At 42.7% G+C, this 18,093-nt stretch overlaps 1 protein-coding gene across 2 annotated transcripts in view; it reads right to left on the bottom strand.

Moving 5' to 3' along the window:
• Positions 1 to 15,269, bottom strand: part of ECHDC3 (enoyl-CoA hydratase domain containing 3) — a 29,831-nt gene extending 14,562 nt beyond the window's left edge. The window contains exons 1-2 of one of the 2 annotated variants that reach the window (XM_025188437.3): positions 13,782 to 15,269; positions 1,162 to 1,283 (exon numbers count right to left, since the gene is read on the bottom strand). In XM_025188437.3, the coding sequence (XP_025044222.3) occupies positions 1,162 to 1,283; positions 13,782 to 13,867 (208 nt within the window). In that variant the 5' untranslated portion in view covers positions 13,868 to 15,269. Of the gene's footprint in view, positions 1 to 1,161; positions 1,284 to 2,619; positions 2,851 to 13,781 lie in introns of those variants that run through there. The other variant, XM_075909291.2, reaches the window with a different exon arrangement.
• Positions 15,270 to 18,093: the final 2,824 nt, after the last annotated feature.

Raw genomic sequence — 18,093 nt, 5'->3', positions numbered from 1 at the left:
ATTCCTATTAAGCAAGATGCAGATTTCTAGTTAAGCACATGCTTAAGAGCTATGCGGTAATGGGATTAAGCACAAACTTAAAATCAAGGGCTATGTCTACACTCGTGGCTTCTTGAGCGAGAAATACGCAAATGAGGCTAAGTGTGGAATATTGCCGAGTCTCATTTGCATACCTAATGAGCCACCATTTTTGCAGAAGAGGCTCTTGTGCCAGAAGGAGCTGTCTACACTGCACCTTCTTGCGCAAGAAAAACCCTCTTGCGCAATGCCGCTACGCTGATTATTTTCATTGCGCAAGAGGGCTTTTCTTGCACAAGAAGGGGCAGTGTAGACATCACAAGAGCCTCTTCTGCAAAAATGGTGGCTCATTAGGTATGCAAATGAGGCTCAGCAATATTCCAGGCTTAGCCTCATTTGCATATCTCACGCAAGAAGCAGCGAGTGTAGACAGATGGTGCATCAGGTCCCTACCAATTACACTGCACTCCTATTATTTTTTTCATGGTGTAGCGTGCACTGGTGTAACACTGAACAGAGCTGGCTACAATTTTTTCAACAAATAGTTTTTATCACCCACAAATCCAGTTGACCCAAAGCTGTTCACAAACTTGTGCCGAGTTTGCTGAAGTTTTCAAGGGAACTGAAAAATGCCCTCAATGTTGAAACAAAATTAAATCGGTTTAACTTTTCAATTCACCCAAAATTCTGAAAAAATTTTCATTGTCAGTTTGACCTAGAACTATTTTTTTTTTTTAATTTGGACCTGCCAATGAACCAAAACTTCCATTATTTTGCCCAGCTCTAACACTGTGCAAACTACTGCTATGCAGCTGGCTGTGTAGAACAGGGGTGGGCAATAAAATAGCAGTGGTTCACCAGAGTTAGCCCCGGCCGCTACATTTACCTGCACCTCCACAGGTATGGACAACTGCAGCTCCTCTTGGCTGGAAACAGCAATTTGTGGCCAGCAAGAGCTGCGATCCCCCATACCTGCAGAGGCGCAGGTAAATGTGTTGGTGTGGGTGCCCACCAGGGGCTAACCCTAGAAGACTGGATCCAGCCTACAGGCCAGTATTTTCCCACCCCGGTGTAGAACATGGCAATTAACCTATTTTCTTTTTTCCTAACCCTTTGTCTTTCCCCCTGAGATCAAGGAAGTACCTGAAATGATGATAACTCTGAGAGCTTTGCTTTCCATATCATGCAGAATATCATCACGGAGACACTTCAGCATAGGGAGTGACAAAGCATTTCTCTTCTTAGGGTTATTCAAGATAATGTGTCTGTAAAGATTTTAATAATAAAGGTCATGATCCAGTGCAACTGTTTCTGGAATCAAAGCTTTGGTCAAAGATGGGCCCTTGAAATTTGTTAGTTATATTATCAGTGCTCGGGACCCTATTCTGCTAGGCACTGTACAATTATGAAACAGACTGTCCCTGCCCTAAAGAATTTACAGCTGAATCTGGTTTTAAATTTGCCATCAGAAAGGGATTTTGACAATTTTGTTCCCTGATGGAGGCTGCCTTGTTCCTCTGTGTCAGGGATGGACCAGCTACGGAATTTGCTTATGCACACCAGATGTATTCATCATTAGAACCTTGGGAGGCCACCTCTTGGGACAGCTAGAATGTTTATTCTATTATCACTTCTCTCCCATGGTGGCAAAGGGTAAGAGCATGACAATTTCATAAAGTGAAAGCAGGAGCCCCTGCTCTAAAGTAAATACACAATTTAATTTATAAATTCCAAGCCACACACTTTAGGGGACTTAGTGGTTATGTCCTGTACCTCATTTAGGGTCCAATCCAGCACACACTTAAAACCACGCATGATATTTGTGATTGTGAATACTCCCATTTAGTTCATCAGGACAAAACTGGTTGGTGAGCACTTTGGTGGGTAGGGTACGGGAGCCTTAGGCAATGGAGCTCCATGCAGGCACACAGATCTGTCCATGTTACAGAAGCAATTGCAGGATCCATCCCTTACATTGGTAAATCTCTGTGGCAGGGAGGCTCCCTGCTCCTCATAGCTCTGAGCAGCACCATGTACACCATGAGCTGTGTATTCAGGGTTTTATATGCCAGCAGGAAAATTCAGAAGTGCAAATATGCTGTCAAAATTAAGCCCCTCCCAGCGTGCTAGGGACTCAACAGACACATGGGAAAGGGCCAGTCTCACTCAGCTCCTGTAAACTATTTTATGCCCACATTTTAAAAGGGCTGATTGCAATACTGGCCTTGAACTGTCCCCCAGCCACCTTTCAGTTACACTCACTCATTGCGGCCAAATCTATGTGGGTCCTTCACAAAACCTGGCATCGCCCCATTACATCACTGACACCAGAGTTACGAAGAGAAACTGGGCAGAAAATTCTATCTGCAGGTCAGGGAAATCCACCAGCGGTTCAGCCTCCTTTCTTTGCCCTGAGCGGCGAGTTGGGGGTGGGGTCCGGCGCGTGACCCGACACCCCTCAGGTGGGGATTACACAATCCCAGGACAGGGACGGCCCGTAGGGCACTGGGGAGCAATGGGGGGTTGCTGACGTCGCAGCGCTGGCCGCTTCCGCTGGACCCTTTGCCCGCTGCAGCTGACATGGGTGCAGCGCAGCCTCACCTGATGCCATCCAGCTGCCGCGTGCTGGTGAGTTTCTCCAGCTGTGGCTGCTGCCCGGATCCAGCTGAGGCGCCGCTGCTGAGCCTCGAAGCAACGGGGCAGCGGAAGATCCAGGAGGACCTCAGCCTCCATAATCTCAGGCTGGCAGCCATTGCTTGTTTGGGGGAGGAGTTGCTGTTCAGTGGCTGCAGCCTTTCCGGCTCGCTGCTGACTCCTACTCTGGCAGGGCTTGGCAGGGAAGCGGGGGGAGGGGATGAATCAAGGCCTGGGGTTTAGCTTGCTACTCTGCTTCCACCTCGGCACCAACAGTAACCTGCTCCCTCTGCCTGCTCGCCTTTGCTCCAGGCACACCCAGCCTGATGCCCCCTTGCCTGCCTCTGTCGCTGCACATCAGTGCAAAAGCATTGCCATGTGGATTTAGCCATGGGCAGCGCTCATTTTGCACGGGTATGTGATTATGCATTACTGAACTGGACTCGACCCCAGATACAGTCACTGGTGTGATGCTGCTATGCAGGCTCCTAAAGCAGCAGTGACTTTCTTAATATGCCCAGTAGGGGATTAGTTGTATATTTGCAGCTGCTTATTGTATCAGGAAGGCAACTGCTGAGGTGCTCAGCATTCATGCAGAAGGAATTACTCTTTTCTTTTTTGAATAAAGTTCTGTGGTCCTTTATACCCTCAGCAAAACTGCTGGATCTGTGACATTTTGATTTTATGGGAACATAGATCTAAGCCTGCATCTCTAATTATCTTAAATGGCCTTTTGATAATGGGTAACAAATGGGCTTTGGGCTGATATCACTGATCATCCTGAAACAGAGAGAAGAAATCCTAATTTCTGAAAAATGTCTTAATTTGCAGATTGGAGCGATATTGTCTGTCTCTAGCTGAAGTTCTGAAGGAACTTTAAAAACCTAAATTAAGATTTATAGCCACCTTGTGAGACAGCCACTCAGCAATCTGATTTATTTTCCTTTTACACACAGGGAAACTGAGGCACAGAGCTGCAGTGGCTTTCCCAAGATCATATGATTTGACAACAGAACAGGGAATCAAAATCAGTTTCTTTGCACTAGTCAACACCAGGCTCCCGTAATGTGTCACTTGTGAAAATAAGACTTGCGAGAGCAAAATGATTGTGGCCTAAGTTGAGGAGTGTGGAGGGGACAAAATAATCTCACTGCTCCTATGACATAGACTTGAGCAGTTCAGACCCAATGGATTGCATTGGTACATGTGCACACTAGCCAATTTGTTAATTATACTTAACATTGCTCCTTTCCATTGAAAGATCGCAAAAGCTGTTAATTATTACAACATTCCTGTGAGCTATAGATTCAATAAATGTTAATCACTCCCATTTTACCAACAGGGTCATTCAGGGCTCAGAGATAGAAGCAACCTTCCTAAGTTCATGCAACAAGACAGTGACAGAGCCAGAGGTACAACCTATATTTCCTTCACTGCTAAATTTCGTGGGGAGGAATGTTCACATTACGAGCCAGCGTGTTGCATTACAGCTGCATTCCCCTCTGACCCAGTGGTGGATCACTAGAGCCCTGCACAGATACAAAATCTGCATCTTTTCCACATCCATGTTCACAAAAATGAGTTGCAGATATCTGCATCGACATCCAGAGATGCAGATAATTGTGGATATAAAGCAGATATCGGCAAATTTTTACATAATAATGGCCATACTGGGTCAGACCAAAGGTCCATCCACCTCAGTACCCTGTCTGCCGACAGTGGCCAATGCCAGGTGTCCCAGAGGGAGTGAATCAAACAGGTAATGATCAAGTGATCTCTCTCCTGCCATCCATTTCCACCCTCTGACAAACGGAGGCTAGGAACACCATTCCTTACCCATACTGGCTAATAGCCATTTATGGACCTAACCTCCATGAATTTATCTAGTTCTCTTTTAAACCCAGTTATAGTCCTAGCCTTCACAACCTCCTCAGGCAAGGAGTTCCACAGATTGACTATGCACTGTGTGAAGAAGAACTTCCTTTTATTTGTTTTAAACCTGCTGCCCATTAGTTTCATTTGGTGGCCCCTAGTTCTTATATTATGGGAACAAATAGGGTTCTATATTCAAAATTTGTATCTGTATCTGCAAAAATGAGTCATGGATATTGCATGCATCTGTGGGTGCAGATACCCATGGATATAAAGCAGATACCCATGGAGGTGTAGGACTCCATGGATCACTCCTCTGCTGTTATGGCACGGGGCTGAGACTCAGTGGAGTCAGGTGGGCTCGGGTTGCCCTTCGTTGGCTGCCACCCCCACTTTGGTGGTGGCCCTTGGATCTGGCCCTAGGCTATATGCAGCCCTACTCCCAGAGGCTGCTGCATGGACCCTATCCGTTAGGCTATGCCAAGGGCTGTCACTTTGACTCTGACCATTGAGCTGCAGTGTTTTGAGTCCCAGAATGGTCTGGTAAAGCGTAACCAGAGTGTCACCATGCCCAAAATCCATCTCAACGGTGGATGAGGTGTGCATAAACCACCACAGGCAGGCAGACAATAAGGCTTACGTCTATAGTGCACCCTTCTTGTGCAAAAGCCTATGAAAATGAAGTGCGGATTAGCATTAGCTGCACTTAATTTGCATAATTAATTAGGGGCCATTTTTGCACAAAAGGCTTTTGCGCAAAAAAACCCTCTTGCACAAGAGCCGTTCTTCCTCATTTTTTCAGGAAGAATGGCTCTTGCACAAAAGGGGGGTTCTGCGCAAAAAGGAGCCGTTTACACAGCTCCTTTTTGTGCAAAAGCCTCTTGTGCAAAAACGGGCCCTAATTAATTATGCAAATGAAGCATGGCAATATTCTAATCTGTGCTACATTTGCATAGGCTTTTGCGCAAGAAGGGTGCAGTATAGACATATCCTAAGGGGCTGCTGATCAGCTGGAAAAGATGCTTTTGTACTCATAGAACACTGGCATTGTGCATCCCATTCTCTGTACAGCAAGGTTCTTCCATCCCCACAGATTTCTATCCTCATCTACAATCATACCAACTCACCTCATGCTGCTTACCAAACATTAAAAGAAATATTGACAAATACAAATGTTTTATGCACATGTAACTCAGAGGCACTAAAACCACTGAGAAGAAGAGAGTGAAATTTGTTCTACAGCCTTAACTGACAGGCAGTTGGCTTTTAGCTGATGCTGTCGTAGTGGCACAGGGCTTTAACCTGTAAGGTCGTGGGTTCAATCCCTCCTGCCAATGACCTAGGTCCATTGGCTCTACACAAAGTTTACCATGGTGATTGGTACAGTAGAAATAATGTACAAAGATACACACAACAAAATATGTGCATTGTGGATATGAATTATTGATTTCACTCAACTTCGTATTCAAAAAAACCTCCCTATTTCTGATAGTCTGGCTCTGGTCTTATAAAGTAGTGGCTCTCAGCCTTTCTAGACATGGTACACATTTCAGGAATATGATTCCTTTTACATACCCCAAATTTCACCTCACTTACAAACTACTTGCTTACAAAATCAGACATAAAAATACAAAAGTGTCACAGCACACTGTTACTGGAAAATTGCCAACTTTCTCATTTTTACCAGATAATTATAAATAAATTGGACTATCAATATTGTACTTACCTTTCAGTATATAGTACATAGAGAAGTATAATCAAGTCATTGTCTATATGCAATTTTAGTTTGTACTGACTTTATGGTGTTTTTTATGCAGTCTATTAAATGAGTTGATATACATCTTGGGGAGCCTCTGCATACCCCCAGGAATACATGTATACCTACCTGGGAACCACTTCTGTGAAGTACCTACAGAGCAATGTTCCCTCTCTTTTTTTCCATTGATGTGCAGAATACATTTTGTTATGTGCAATAAGGCATGTGTAGGTATGCACCCCCCGTAAAAATAAATACTGCTGACCATGAGTGCTCTGCTAATCAGATGGGCAGGACCCAAATCTCTTCTGGATGGTCACCCAGGCAAATAGCTTAGAGGGAACACTGCTACAGATGTCTAGAATAAGGGCCTGATTTTCAGGGATACCTACTGATTTCCCAGAGCTCCCATACACTTTTGTTTTAGTTGTGGGCACTTGTACTTGGTGGCTGTGGTGGGCTAGGGGGAGTTCAGAGCATTAATTAACAGTGCCCAGGTAATTAGGCAGCTAGAAGGTTGATCAATATCAGAGACTGTTTGGAATAGCAGTTGGAGTTCTCACTGGGGTTGGTAGGTAGCAAGATGGTTCAATCCAAGGGGCCAGGTCAGTGGTTTAGGTAGGCAAGGCTGAGTGAAGTGGCAAGGCGGCGTAAGGCGAGGCAGCAGGATGATCTAAGCAGTGACGAGCAGGCAATGGTCTGTTTACACAATGTCCACTTCTTGTTGGGGTTGAGTGCTGCCTATCCATCCAATCAGAAGCAAAGGGTGTGGCTTGTGGGTGTCTGGAGGGTTTTAACACCAAGGCTGCTTGTCGGGGCACCAGTTCAGGGCATTGCTATGGTACAAGCCTAAGGATGCTCCCCCAGAGCCTGCTAGACTTGGGTTCGATACCACCATCCAGACACCAAACCTCTTGCTTGCTGTGCCAAAAGACTGGGTTTGTCGAGATGGGCTCTGTGGAACACCTCACAGTTTCAGGAGCATGCCCGTTGAGGACAGGTTCTCGGGACCGCTCCTCCAGCCTGTACTCTTCCCAATCCTCAAAGGGGAGTCAGGATCTCATGGACAAGCACTTACTTTGGCCTTGGAGAGATGGAGGGGAAGGCTGTTTTCATTAGGGAAAGGGAATGTTGGAGAAGGATTTCAGGCAAAAGATATGGAATTACAAAATGCACCTTAAGATAGTAGGGAAGTTGACGTTTGAAGGTTACTAGGTTGATTTGGCTGCAGATCTGGTAGGGTACAGATGGTCCAGTTTACATACAGGTCTGCAGCTCTTGAGCTGCATGGCCAGTAACCAGACTTTAAGCCTAATGCAAATATAGGGCCCTCTGTCTGGTGGTCAGCATGAGATTTGTACTTTGTCTTGGCTGCCTCTAAGTTTTTTTTCAACTCATCCTTGTCTGATGGATTTGATGAGTCAGGCCTGAGGCTGTGGGAACTATGTGTGCTGTGGGGGTGAAAACAGGGAAACCATAATTTGCAAAAACACCCCAAACAAAAAAAAACCCCAAAACAAAAAAAAACCCACCACCTCATTTTGATTGAGGTGTGGTCTGCATTATTGTATGCCAATTCTGTGTGTAGAAGCAGTAAGCCCCAGTTATTTCAGTGGTAGTTTGAAGACAGTTGGCACTTTTTCAAGGGACACTATTAAAGCAAACTATTCCACTGAACAGGAAAGATAAAAAGTATGGCAAGAGACCACGTTGGCTTAACCAGGAGATCTTACAATTTAAACATAAAAAAGGAGCCATATAAAAAGTGGAAACTAGGTCAAATTACAAAGGATTAATATAAGCAAACAACACAAATATACAGAGACAAAATTAGAAAGGCAAAGTACAAAACAAGCTCATATCTAGCTGGAGAAATAAAGGGTAACAAGAAGACATTCTACAAATATATTAGAAGTGAGAAGAATACTAAAGACAGGGTAGACCCATTGCTCAGTGAAAAGGGAGAAACAATAGGAGGAAACTTGGAAATGGCAGAGGTGATAATGACTTCTTTGTTTTGGTTTTCACCAAGAAGACTGGTGATGACGGGATGCCTAACATAGTGACAAGTAGTGAAAATGGGGTAGGTTTAGAAGTTAAAATAAAAAAAGAACAATTTAAAAGTTACTTAGAAAAGTTAGAGGTCTTCAAGGTACCAAGGCCTGATGAAATGTATCCTAGAATACGTAAGGAGCTAATAGAGGAGGTATCTGAGTCATTAGCTATCATTGAAAAGTCATGGAAGATGGGAGAGATTCCAGAACACTGGAAAAGAGCAAATATAGTGCCCATCTATCAAAAGTGAAATTAAAAACAACCCAGGAAACTACAGACCAGTCAGTTCAACTTCTGTGCCAGGGAAGATAATGGAACAAGCAATTGAGGAATTTATCTGCAAACATCTGGAAGATAATAAGGTGACAGGTAACAGCCAGCATGGATTTGTAAAGAACAAATCATGTCAAACCAAACTGATAGCTTTCTTTGATTGGATAACAAGTCTTGTGGATAAGAGAGAAGCGGTAGGCATGGTATACCTAGACTTTAGTAAAGTATTTGACACGTTCTTGACCTTCTTATCAATAAACTAGGGAAATACAACCTCGATGGGGCTACTATAAAGTGAGTGCATAACTGGCTGGATAACAATTCTCAGGGGGTAGTTATTAATGGTTCGCAGTCATGCTGGAAGGGCATAACAAGTAGGGTTCCAAAGAGGTATGTTTTGGGACGGGTTCTGTTCAATATCTTCATAAACGATTTAGATGATGACATAAAAAGTACACTTATCAAGTTTGCATATGATACCAAGCTTGGAGGGGCTGCAAGTGCTTTGGAGGATAGGGTCATAATTCAAAATGATCTGGACAAACTAGAGAAATGGTCTGCAATAAACAGGGTGAAGTTTAATAAGGACAAATGCAAAGTACTCCACTTAGGAAGGAACAATCAGTTTTACACATACAGAATGAGAAGCAACTATAAATTAAATTAATGGGGAATGCCTACCTCCTAGAATGAAAAGGGAGCTTGAAAGATCATTGAGTCTAGTCCCCTGCCTTCACAGCAGGACCAAATACCACCCCTGACAAATTTTTGCCCTACATGGCCTCAACAAGGATTAAACTCACAACCTTGGGTTTAGCAGGCCAATGCTCAAACCACTGAGCTATCCCTCCCCTATTCCTTGGTAGGAAGAAGTACCACAACTTCATAGTGATGCCTAATCATGAACTGCTTCTGTCTTACAAGGATCTATGTGGACTCCCTTGCAAGGCAGAATGTAGCCTAAGGAATCCACTGTGAGCTGATTGATATACATTTCTCTAGTATAGCATAGGCTGGTCTTCAGAGTAAGTTAGGATGTTCTCTATAAAAGCAACCACATGGCAGTGAAACATATCCTGTAAGTCATTATTAATTAGATGCAAAAATATCACAAGCATATTCATAAGTCCAAAGCACATCTCCCACCAATTATTTGAAGTGGCTATGTACAGTGTGAAAAATGGTCTTGCATTCATCCCCATACTGGATTCTGCCTAGATTGTATGTCCCTCTGAGCTGTAACTTGATGAATACTTGGGCTGTTCTTGTGAAATCCAGGAGCTCTGGGATCAGGGGTAGCAGATATTGATGTCACACTGAGATTTTTATTTAGAGCACAGTAATCCACATGGAATCAACTTTCTTTTTCATGAAAAGGACAGGGCCCCTGGCTGGGGATATGGAATGCTATCAGCTCCTGTTATGGAGATAGGAACATTAAATAATACTAATAACATGGGTTGATATTCCAAAACCCCTATGGACTCCCTATGTGCTACCCTCCTGAAAGTCAATAGAATTTGGGCATCTAAATCCCTTGCCATGGGTGAAAATTTTGGTCTTGGTTGTTTTTAAATTATTTTTTGTTTATAATTTACCCTGGGTACAAAATAATGTTTAAAAATGTACCTCCCCTGAGAGTGGGACCTGATCAAATGATACTAAGTATGACTGATGGCAATGAAGCTCTGAGGCGATTAAAAGACTAAATTACAGAGCAAATTAACTTCAGATTTTCCCAGAAAGACATCCGGTGCCCTAGCAGTGATATGCTTTTGGTTCTCATCCATGCTTGTCTTTTGTACCTGCCTAAAGGATTTCAATACAGCCTTAACTACGGAGCTGCTACTGACACCTTTGTAATAAAATTGTAAGCATGGTAACTAGAACAGCAGCCAGCACTCTAACCAAGATCAAACCAGTCCCTTATCTGTTAATAATATTTCCTTTTGTGGTTATCCGTGGTGTTCCCTCAGCAAACAAGCTTCTTTGCCCATGTTAGCCATTAGGCATAAAGCTTCTAGTATAACTGCCTTTGCAGCTCTTAGATCTCTTTCCTTGTCACTGTGTGGCAGCACTTCTCCATTGAAGAGATGCTTCTTATTTTTATTCTCTGCTTCAAGACCAGTTGAATGATCAAAGTCTTTCTGTCACCTAATCTCTGCACTGTTCCCTCATTATTTGCTGTTCTCATTGCTCCTTCCCTGAAGCCCTTCCTACCCTCACCCACCTTGTTTCAGATTCTTTTCTTATCCTTTCCCCATCTCCTCAGCCTTAGAGTTTGAATTTTAAAATGTGCATCCCAAAGGTTACAGCATTAGACTTTTCTTATGCGCTGTGCCATTATCATAATTCATGGCATAAGAACCTGACAAAGATGATTATCTATGGAAGTTTCCCACCTGTCCCCTCTTTCTCCCCTGCTGCCTCTGTGGGTCCAAATGTAGATCCCTGCTGCACAACACTCATTCCTACTCTACCCCCAGGAATGTTTTCATGATGATCTAATGATCCTTCAGCTACCTGAATAACCAGCCTTTTGTTCTTAATCACCCTGCTTCCTTCTTTTTATAACAAACTCCCTGCCCCAAAGGCAAAGCTGCAGGCAGCTCAAACTCTGTTGCATTTATGAATAGCCTCTGGAGTCAAGACATGGGCTTTAAGCACACCTCAAGTATGAAATCCAGGGGTTCCAACTTAGGAGGGGGGCTACTGCCCCCCCAACTCTCCATAAATGGCACCCTTGCTGGTCAGTTTTTCTTTGTTCAGATTCATTTTCACATTGGCATTTAATGTGGATAAGTGTAAAGTAATGCACATTGGAAAAAATAACCCCAACTATACATACAGTATGATGGGGGCTAATTTGGCTACGACAAATCAGGAAAGAGATCTTGGAGTTATCGTGGATAGTTCTCTGAAAACTTCCACACAGTGTGCAGTGGCGGTCAAAAAGGCAAATAGGATGTTAGGAATTATTAAGAAAGGGATAGACAATAAGACACAGAATATCTTACTACCCCTGTATAAAACTATGGTACGCCGACATCTTGAATACTATGTACAGATGTGGTCTCCTCATCTCAAAAAAGACATTTTGGAGTTGGAAAGGGTTCAGAAAAGGGCAACTAAAATGATTAGGGGTTTGGAATGGGTCCCATATGAAGAGAGGCTAAAGTGACTGGGACTTCTCAGTTTAGAAAAGAGGAGACTGAGGGGGGATATGATAGAGGTCTATAAAATCATGAGTGGTGTGGAGAGGGTGAATAAAGAAAAGTTATTTACTAGTTCCCATAATATAAAAACTAGAGGACACCAAATGAAATTAATGGGTAGCAGGTTTAAAACTAGCACAAGAAAGTTCTTCTTCACACAGTGCATAGTCAACCTGTGGAACTCCTTGCCAGAGGAGGCTGTGAAGGCTAGGACTATAACAAAGTTTAAAGAGAAGCTAGAGAATTTCATGGAGGTTAGGTCCATAAAAGGCTATTAGCCAGGGGATAGAAATGGTGTCCCTGGCCTCTGTTTGTCAGAGGCTGGAGAAGGATGGCAGGAGACAAATCACTTGATCATTGTCTTCGGTCCACCCCCTCTGGGGCACTTGGTGTTGGTCACTGTTGGCAGACAGGCTACTGGGCTAGATGGACCTTTGGTATCACCCAATACGGCCATTCTTATGTGCAGTGTGCTTCTGTTTGGGCTTTCAGTATTGCAGGGAAATGTGTGATTTACATCTTTTCAACCTCACTGGAGTCAATGGAGCAAAATTCTTCCCTGATATATAACTGGTTTGATCCCACTGACAATAATTTACAATACTTAATTTTTGATAAATTTCTCCTTCAGTGTGATCTGCAATACATGCAAAAAGACAAGGATTTGGCAACATCTCTTCAAAATAACACTGTCCAGCAGATTACTTGCAGTTTGTTTGAAAATACAGATTATCATGACTACTTGCATTTCCCTTTCATCAAACTTGTAATAAACCTAGATAGGGGAGAAGAAAATCAAAGGCATTACTGGCTAATATTTTATGCCAGTTGGACTTTTTTTTTTGTTTTCTTGTGGTTTCATGAGTAGTGGGATGAATGACTTTGCTCTTCGTACATTCTGGAAGTGTGAATGTCATAGATTATATTACTGTTTTCAGCAGGATCCTTCAGGGAAATGGCCGCATATATTTGGAAAGCTGAGATAACATAAATCTTTTTTTTTAAATGTGATTAAATAAATGTGATTAAAAAGTTTTTCATAGATTTGTTATTTTTTCAAGAAAACAAAAGTTCAGTGTCTCACTGTGGCACCAACGTTTAATCCTAATTGCTAAGAAAAGAAAGGTGTCTGACTTTTCCAGGCCTTATGGGGGAAATCCTGACTCTTTTTGACATCAATAGCAAAGTTCACATTGACTTCATTAGGGCTAGGATTTCACTTGCTGACTTTATGTCTGTGATCTTGTAATGAAGCCAGTTTGGGATTCATGAGAAATCCAGGATTTGATATGGATATAATGTGCTCACTAGTAAACACAGCATAGCCTATTTACCTTTCCTACAGCACAGAGTCACTATGATAAGTTATATTCAGAAATTACCTTTCATTAAAAGTTCCCAGTGCACTCAGTGAACTACACAGAGCCAAGCAAACACTTAGCATACATTTACACTGGAACTAGACAGTGTAATTTCCATCTCAAGTAGACATAACTGCACTAGAGCTCATCAAGCTGGTGCACTGAAAATAGAAGTGTAGCTGTGGCCTTGTGGGCAGCAGAGAGGGCTAGCTGCCCCAAGCATGAATCCATCTGAAAACGCAGGTACATATATGGATTAGCTAGCCACTACCTTTGTGAGTGTGAGTGCTTTTGTTTTCAGTGCACTATCTTAATCAGACTAGTTTCAGAGGAAGGATTGTTTTTAAAGGAAAAACCCGAAGAATGGATACATGTGGGCGATATCCAGTGTGTGTGATGTGAGGAACAGAGCAGGGGAGCCACCTGCTTACCCAATATTTGTACAATAATATCCGAATGCCTTCATTAGCATTTAAGACATTGAGTTACATATACACATCATCATCATCTCAGGCAAAAACAGATTGCAATATGAATATTTTGAAGCATATGTAAATCTAACAAACTTTATATACATACACATGGTAGTATCCTCACCTGGGGACATTTGCACCTACATACAGTGGATTTTTGTCTTCAGTCTGAAAACTGTGAATCATATGCTTGTTAACGGACTGTGTCATCCATCTAGCACATATCCATTAAAGGTAAACATTTTGTTTTTTATGAGAACAGCCAGTCACAGTGCATGTTTCACAAATTAAAAGACAGATAAAATGCCCATAATCCTGAAAAGAACAAATCAGCCTAATATACTTCTGTAAAGGCAGATCCTGTCTCTAGGCTGTTTAGCAAAGAAACAGCAAAAAAGGATGGGCCACCAGAAATAGAGGTGAAAGGCTATAACAACAGTCTACTGTCTGATATTTGTACAGACTGCCTTCAGTGCTCGTTGCAATTAAAGGCATGCATTATATTTTCTGAAGCCACATACTTGAAAGATGACTTCTCTCCATTTATTCCATCACAGCAATTAAGGTTCTAGATTTTAAGGCCATTATGATAATCTCATCTGACCTCCTGCATCACACAGGCCATAGAATCTCACCCACCAATCTCTGGATAAGTAATCTCTAAGTATGTTCAGTTAGGGTATCCTATTGATCCCCATGTGCATGGAGCTTGTCCAGAAATCCTGCAGATGCCAACAGATCCACTGGAAACCTGGGATCATCTGTGCGTACAGTGGTATAGGAACAATTTTAGGGTGGAAGTCCCCTCGACCTTACCCTATTTGTGTCTCTTACTGCCTCAGACTGGGGCTATAGTTGGGGGGTGGCTGTGAAGCCTGCAGCAGAGCCATTGGGACCCTGGGCAGCAGTGGAGCTCCCAGCGGCCAGGACCAACAGCAAAGCCTGTGACTGGACCCTCGAGCAGCAGAAGGCCAGTGGCTGGGACAACTTTGGAGCTAATGGCTGTGCCCCCAAGTGGCAGTGGGACTCCCAGGCACAGACTGGTGGCTGGGACCCAGATGCGTCTACTTCCTGCACGTACAAGTGCATAAGTCCTATGCCTCTGTTGCAACTCTGTACCTGCTGGCCTTCCACGCTTATTGCTGCCAGCTTGGCTCCACTGGAGTTGCATAACCAGGCTTCCTATTGGTTGTGTCTCCAGTCAGGGTCCTCATATTGTGGAGGGGATACTATAGGAAAAAAACTAGGGAAGCTCCATGGTGTTGGCGGGGGAGAGTACCCTGCCTGCTACTCCCCAAGGTGTGGTGAGACAGTACCACAGAGTTGACTTTTCTCCACAAAAAGGAGAGTATCCATACAAGGAGGTCCTTGCAGCAGTGTGTTATTTTCTTAGGAATAATTATTATGGTGGTTGATGGGATAGAGCTGGCAAGGTTTGCCTTTGCATGTATGAAAAATCACAGTGGAACTCAGCAGTCCTATAGTAAAATCATCAAGGGAAGTTTGATACAGCTCATGTGAGATAGATCTGCACTGTTGTATGAAAAACCCCTAATGTATTTTAAGCCACAAATGCTGTGTAATATAATTAATTGGCTCAGTGGAAATATTAGTCCTGTCAGAGTATATTTCTAAGCCCTTTGTGCTATGAAGGGATAGCGGATTAATTTTAGGTAGGAGCTGATAAAATGAGCAAACACTCTACTGCTGTTCTCTGCTTTTTTCCAAATGCAATTTTCATCCTTCTATTTTGCACTTCTTCTAAATAGAAGGAGCAGAGCAACAGTACTGTGCCTAGTGTGCATCTTTTCAGTTTTATATACATTTGATTTGCCTTATCTGGTTTATACTTTAAATTTGAAGCATGGGTGAAATCCTCAGCTGCTGTGAATGGGTGCAGACCAAGTTCTGGTCCTCTGTAATCAATTTGGCTTGTGGGAATAATATTTAAATATTTCATTGAATTGGAGAGAACTTAAATCAATTTCTTGGACTATTTTCATATTAGGTGACTTTCCTCATGATGTTCCATTCTATTCTTTTTAATGGTGATGATGCTATGTTACCTTTATTCAGTACCTTTTACCCAAGGATATCAAAGCTCTTTACAAATGCTAGTTAGTTAAGCCTTATAAACCCAGTGAGGTGAATACACAATTGCTTATCTTATCTCCTTTCCAGCTTTCAGTCTTATTTCCCGTTGAGAGTGAAGAATCCAGCTGCCATCTTTAATTCTGTGACAATTAAAGGGGAAACCAACACCATTTATTTTAAGGGAATAATTATTATTTTAAGGGAATTATTTTTCCTTTTATTCTTCAATGTATTTCACTTCATGTGCACCCAAACTAGAAACTCAGCCATGGGTATTTTATTTCAGTGATTTGCTACTATACATTTCCCTTGTTTTTAACTGCTTTCTTGTGAGTTTCCCATGTGTATGGTTCTATTCGTGCCCCTAGAAGAGGTTCCAGGTTTTTAAGAGTTTCTTTCAGAAAGGTTTCACAATAAGAACAAGAGAAAAATAACAATCTTGCTTTAAAACATTTCCTTCCTGTTTTGCTGATGGAATCTAGCAATTCACTACCACCTGGCAGCTACTGGTATAGATTTAGTGTTTAAGGTATTTGTTTCTTTGGTTAGAAAACATCTACTATAAATAATACTCCTCTGATCGGACAGGTCCAGGCCACAACAGCAGATCAAAACATTCGTCCCCTTTTTGATAGGGATAAAAATGGCCTCTACCTTAGGCCCAAGTGAAACCTTAGATCCAAGCTGCTGCAGACCTGTGACTGGATGTAAAATCCAGATAACCCTTTTGCAGCTTCTAAAACTAGGGAAAAGCCTGCACTGGAATCTAAAATCCAACTAAGCCCACCTCAGTGAACTTTACAGGGACTGATGTGTCTTGAAAACCACCTCACAGTAGCTCTTGGGTTGAATCCAAAACCAGAAGGGACCTGTTTTGTGGATTCCATTTTGATGTGACGCAAGTTGGTGGAAATATCATAAGAACAACTCAAAAACTTCTGATTCTGTTGAACCTCATTGGTTAGCCTCAATCCCAAACTCTGACCTACAGCCTAAACCCTAAACATGCAATCCAAACCTCAACATGCAATCCTTGGTCTGCTTCCTAATTTGTAATTTCAGGCACAGAAATTGGCAGAACTGTAGGTTAGTATAACTGGGCCAAATTAATTCTGGCTTTAAGAAGGTTCAGTTCCACTGCAGTCATGTCCACTTATACTGAGGCTAAATTTGACTCACCATGTCAATCGGAATTACAGTGAAAATGAAGGATCAGTCAAAATAGTCTTTAATTGTTTAGATTCCCTCACTGCAAATTTTCAAATAGTAAATGCTGTGCTTGTAAAGCACTCACCACCTAGGAATGGAAGTCAGCTGCCTGGCCATAAAGCGAGTAGAGCTCAGCAGTGGCAGTGCTAGCCTCCCACTCCAGCCCAAAACTGGAATCATCGGTCTTTAGTTTTGATGCCCATTCAACCCACAATGTTGCTGATGAGACCACTGCTTTTGTTCTATGAAGTTAGCACGTGCTTAGGGACCACCAGCTCATTCTGTAAAGAATAGAGACAGATGGTAACAGACCTGAGACAGATTCAAATTAATAACTCAAAGGGTAAAAGTTCCTGTCATCTATTTTCCCTCCCATCAGCCATCATAGTCCTTGAAGATAGGCATTTTAAAGAAAACTGTTCTACACTCAACATGTGGCCTTTCCCTGCATCCTGGATTATTTTTATATATTTTCATATAATTTCATTTGTGCATTCTTTTTGCAACCCAGTATTCTTTTAATTTTCACATGGAATAGAATCATAGACCCATAGAGCTGGAAGAGACCTCAGAAGGTCATCAAGTCCAGCCCCCTGCCCAAAGCAGGGCCAATCCCAATTAAATCAACCCAGCCAGGGCTTTGTCAAGCCGAGACTTAAACACTTCTAGGGATGGAGACTCCACTACTTCCCTACTTCCCATTCCAGTGCTTCACCACCCTCCTAGTGAAATAGTTTTTCCTAATATTCAACCTGGACCTCTCCCACCACAACTTGAGATCATTGTTCCTTGTTCTGCCATCCATCACTACTGTGAACAGCCTTTCTCTAGCCTGTTTGGAACCTTCCTTAAGGAAGTTTAAGGCTGCTATAAAATCCCCCCTCACTCTTCTCTTTTGCAGACTAAATAGACCCAACTCCCTCAGCCTCTCCTCGTAGGTCATATGCTCCAACCCCCTAATCATTTTGGTCACCCTCCACTGGACCCTCTCCAATGCATCCACATCCTTCCTGTAATTGGGGACCCAGAACTGGACACAATACTCCAGATGTGGCCTCACCACAGCGGAATAAAGAGGAATAATCACACCTCTGGATCTACTGGCAATGCTCCTCTTAATGCATCCTAATATG

The sequence above is a fragment of the Pelodiscus sinensis genome, chromosome 1, assembly GCF_052426305.1.
Source record: "Pelodiscus sinensis isolate ZL-2025 chromosome 1, ASM5242630v1, whole genome shotgun sequence".
Classification (NCBI taxonomy): Eukaryota; Metazoa; Chordata; order Testudines; family Trionychidae; genus Pelodiscus; species Pelodiscus sinensis.
The sequence above is the reverse complement of the archived record's forward strand: the minus strand, read 5'-3'. Positions and strand labels throughout refer to the sequence as shown.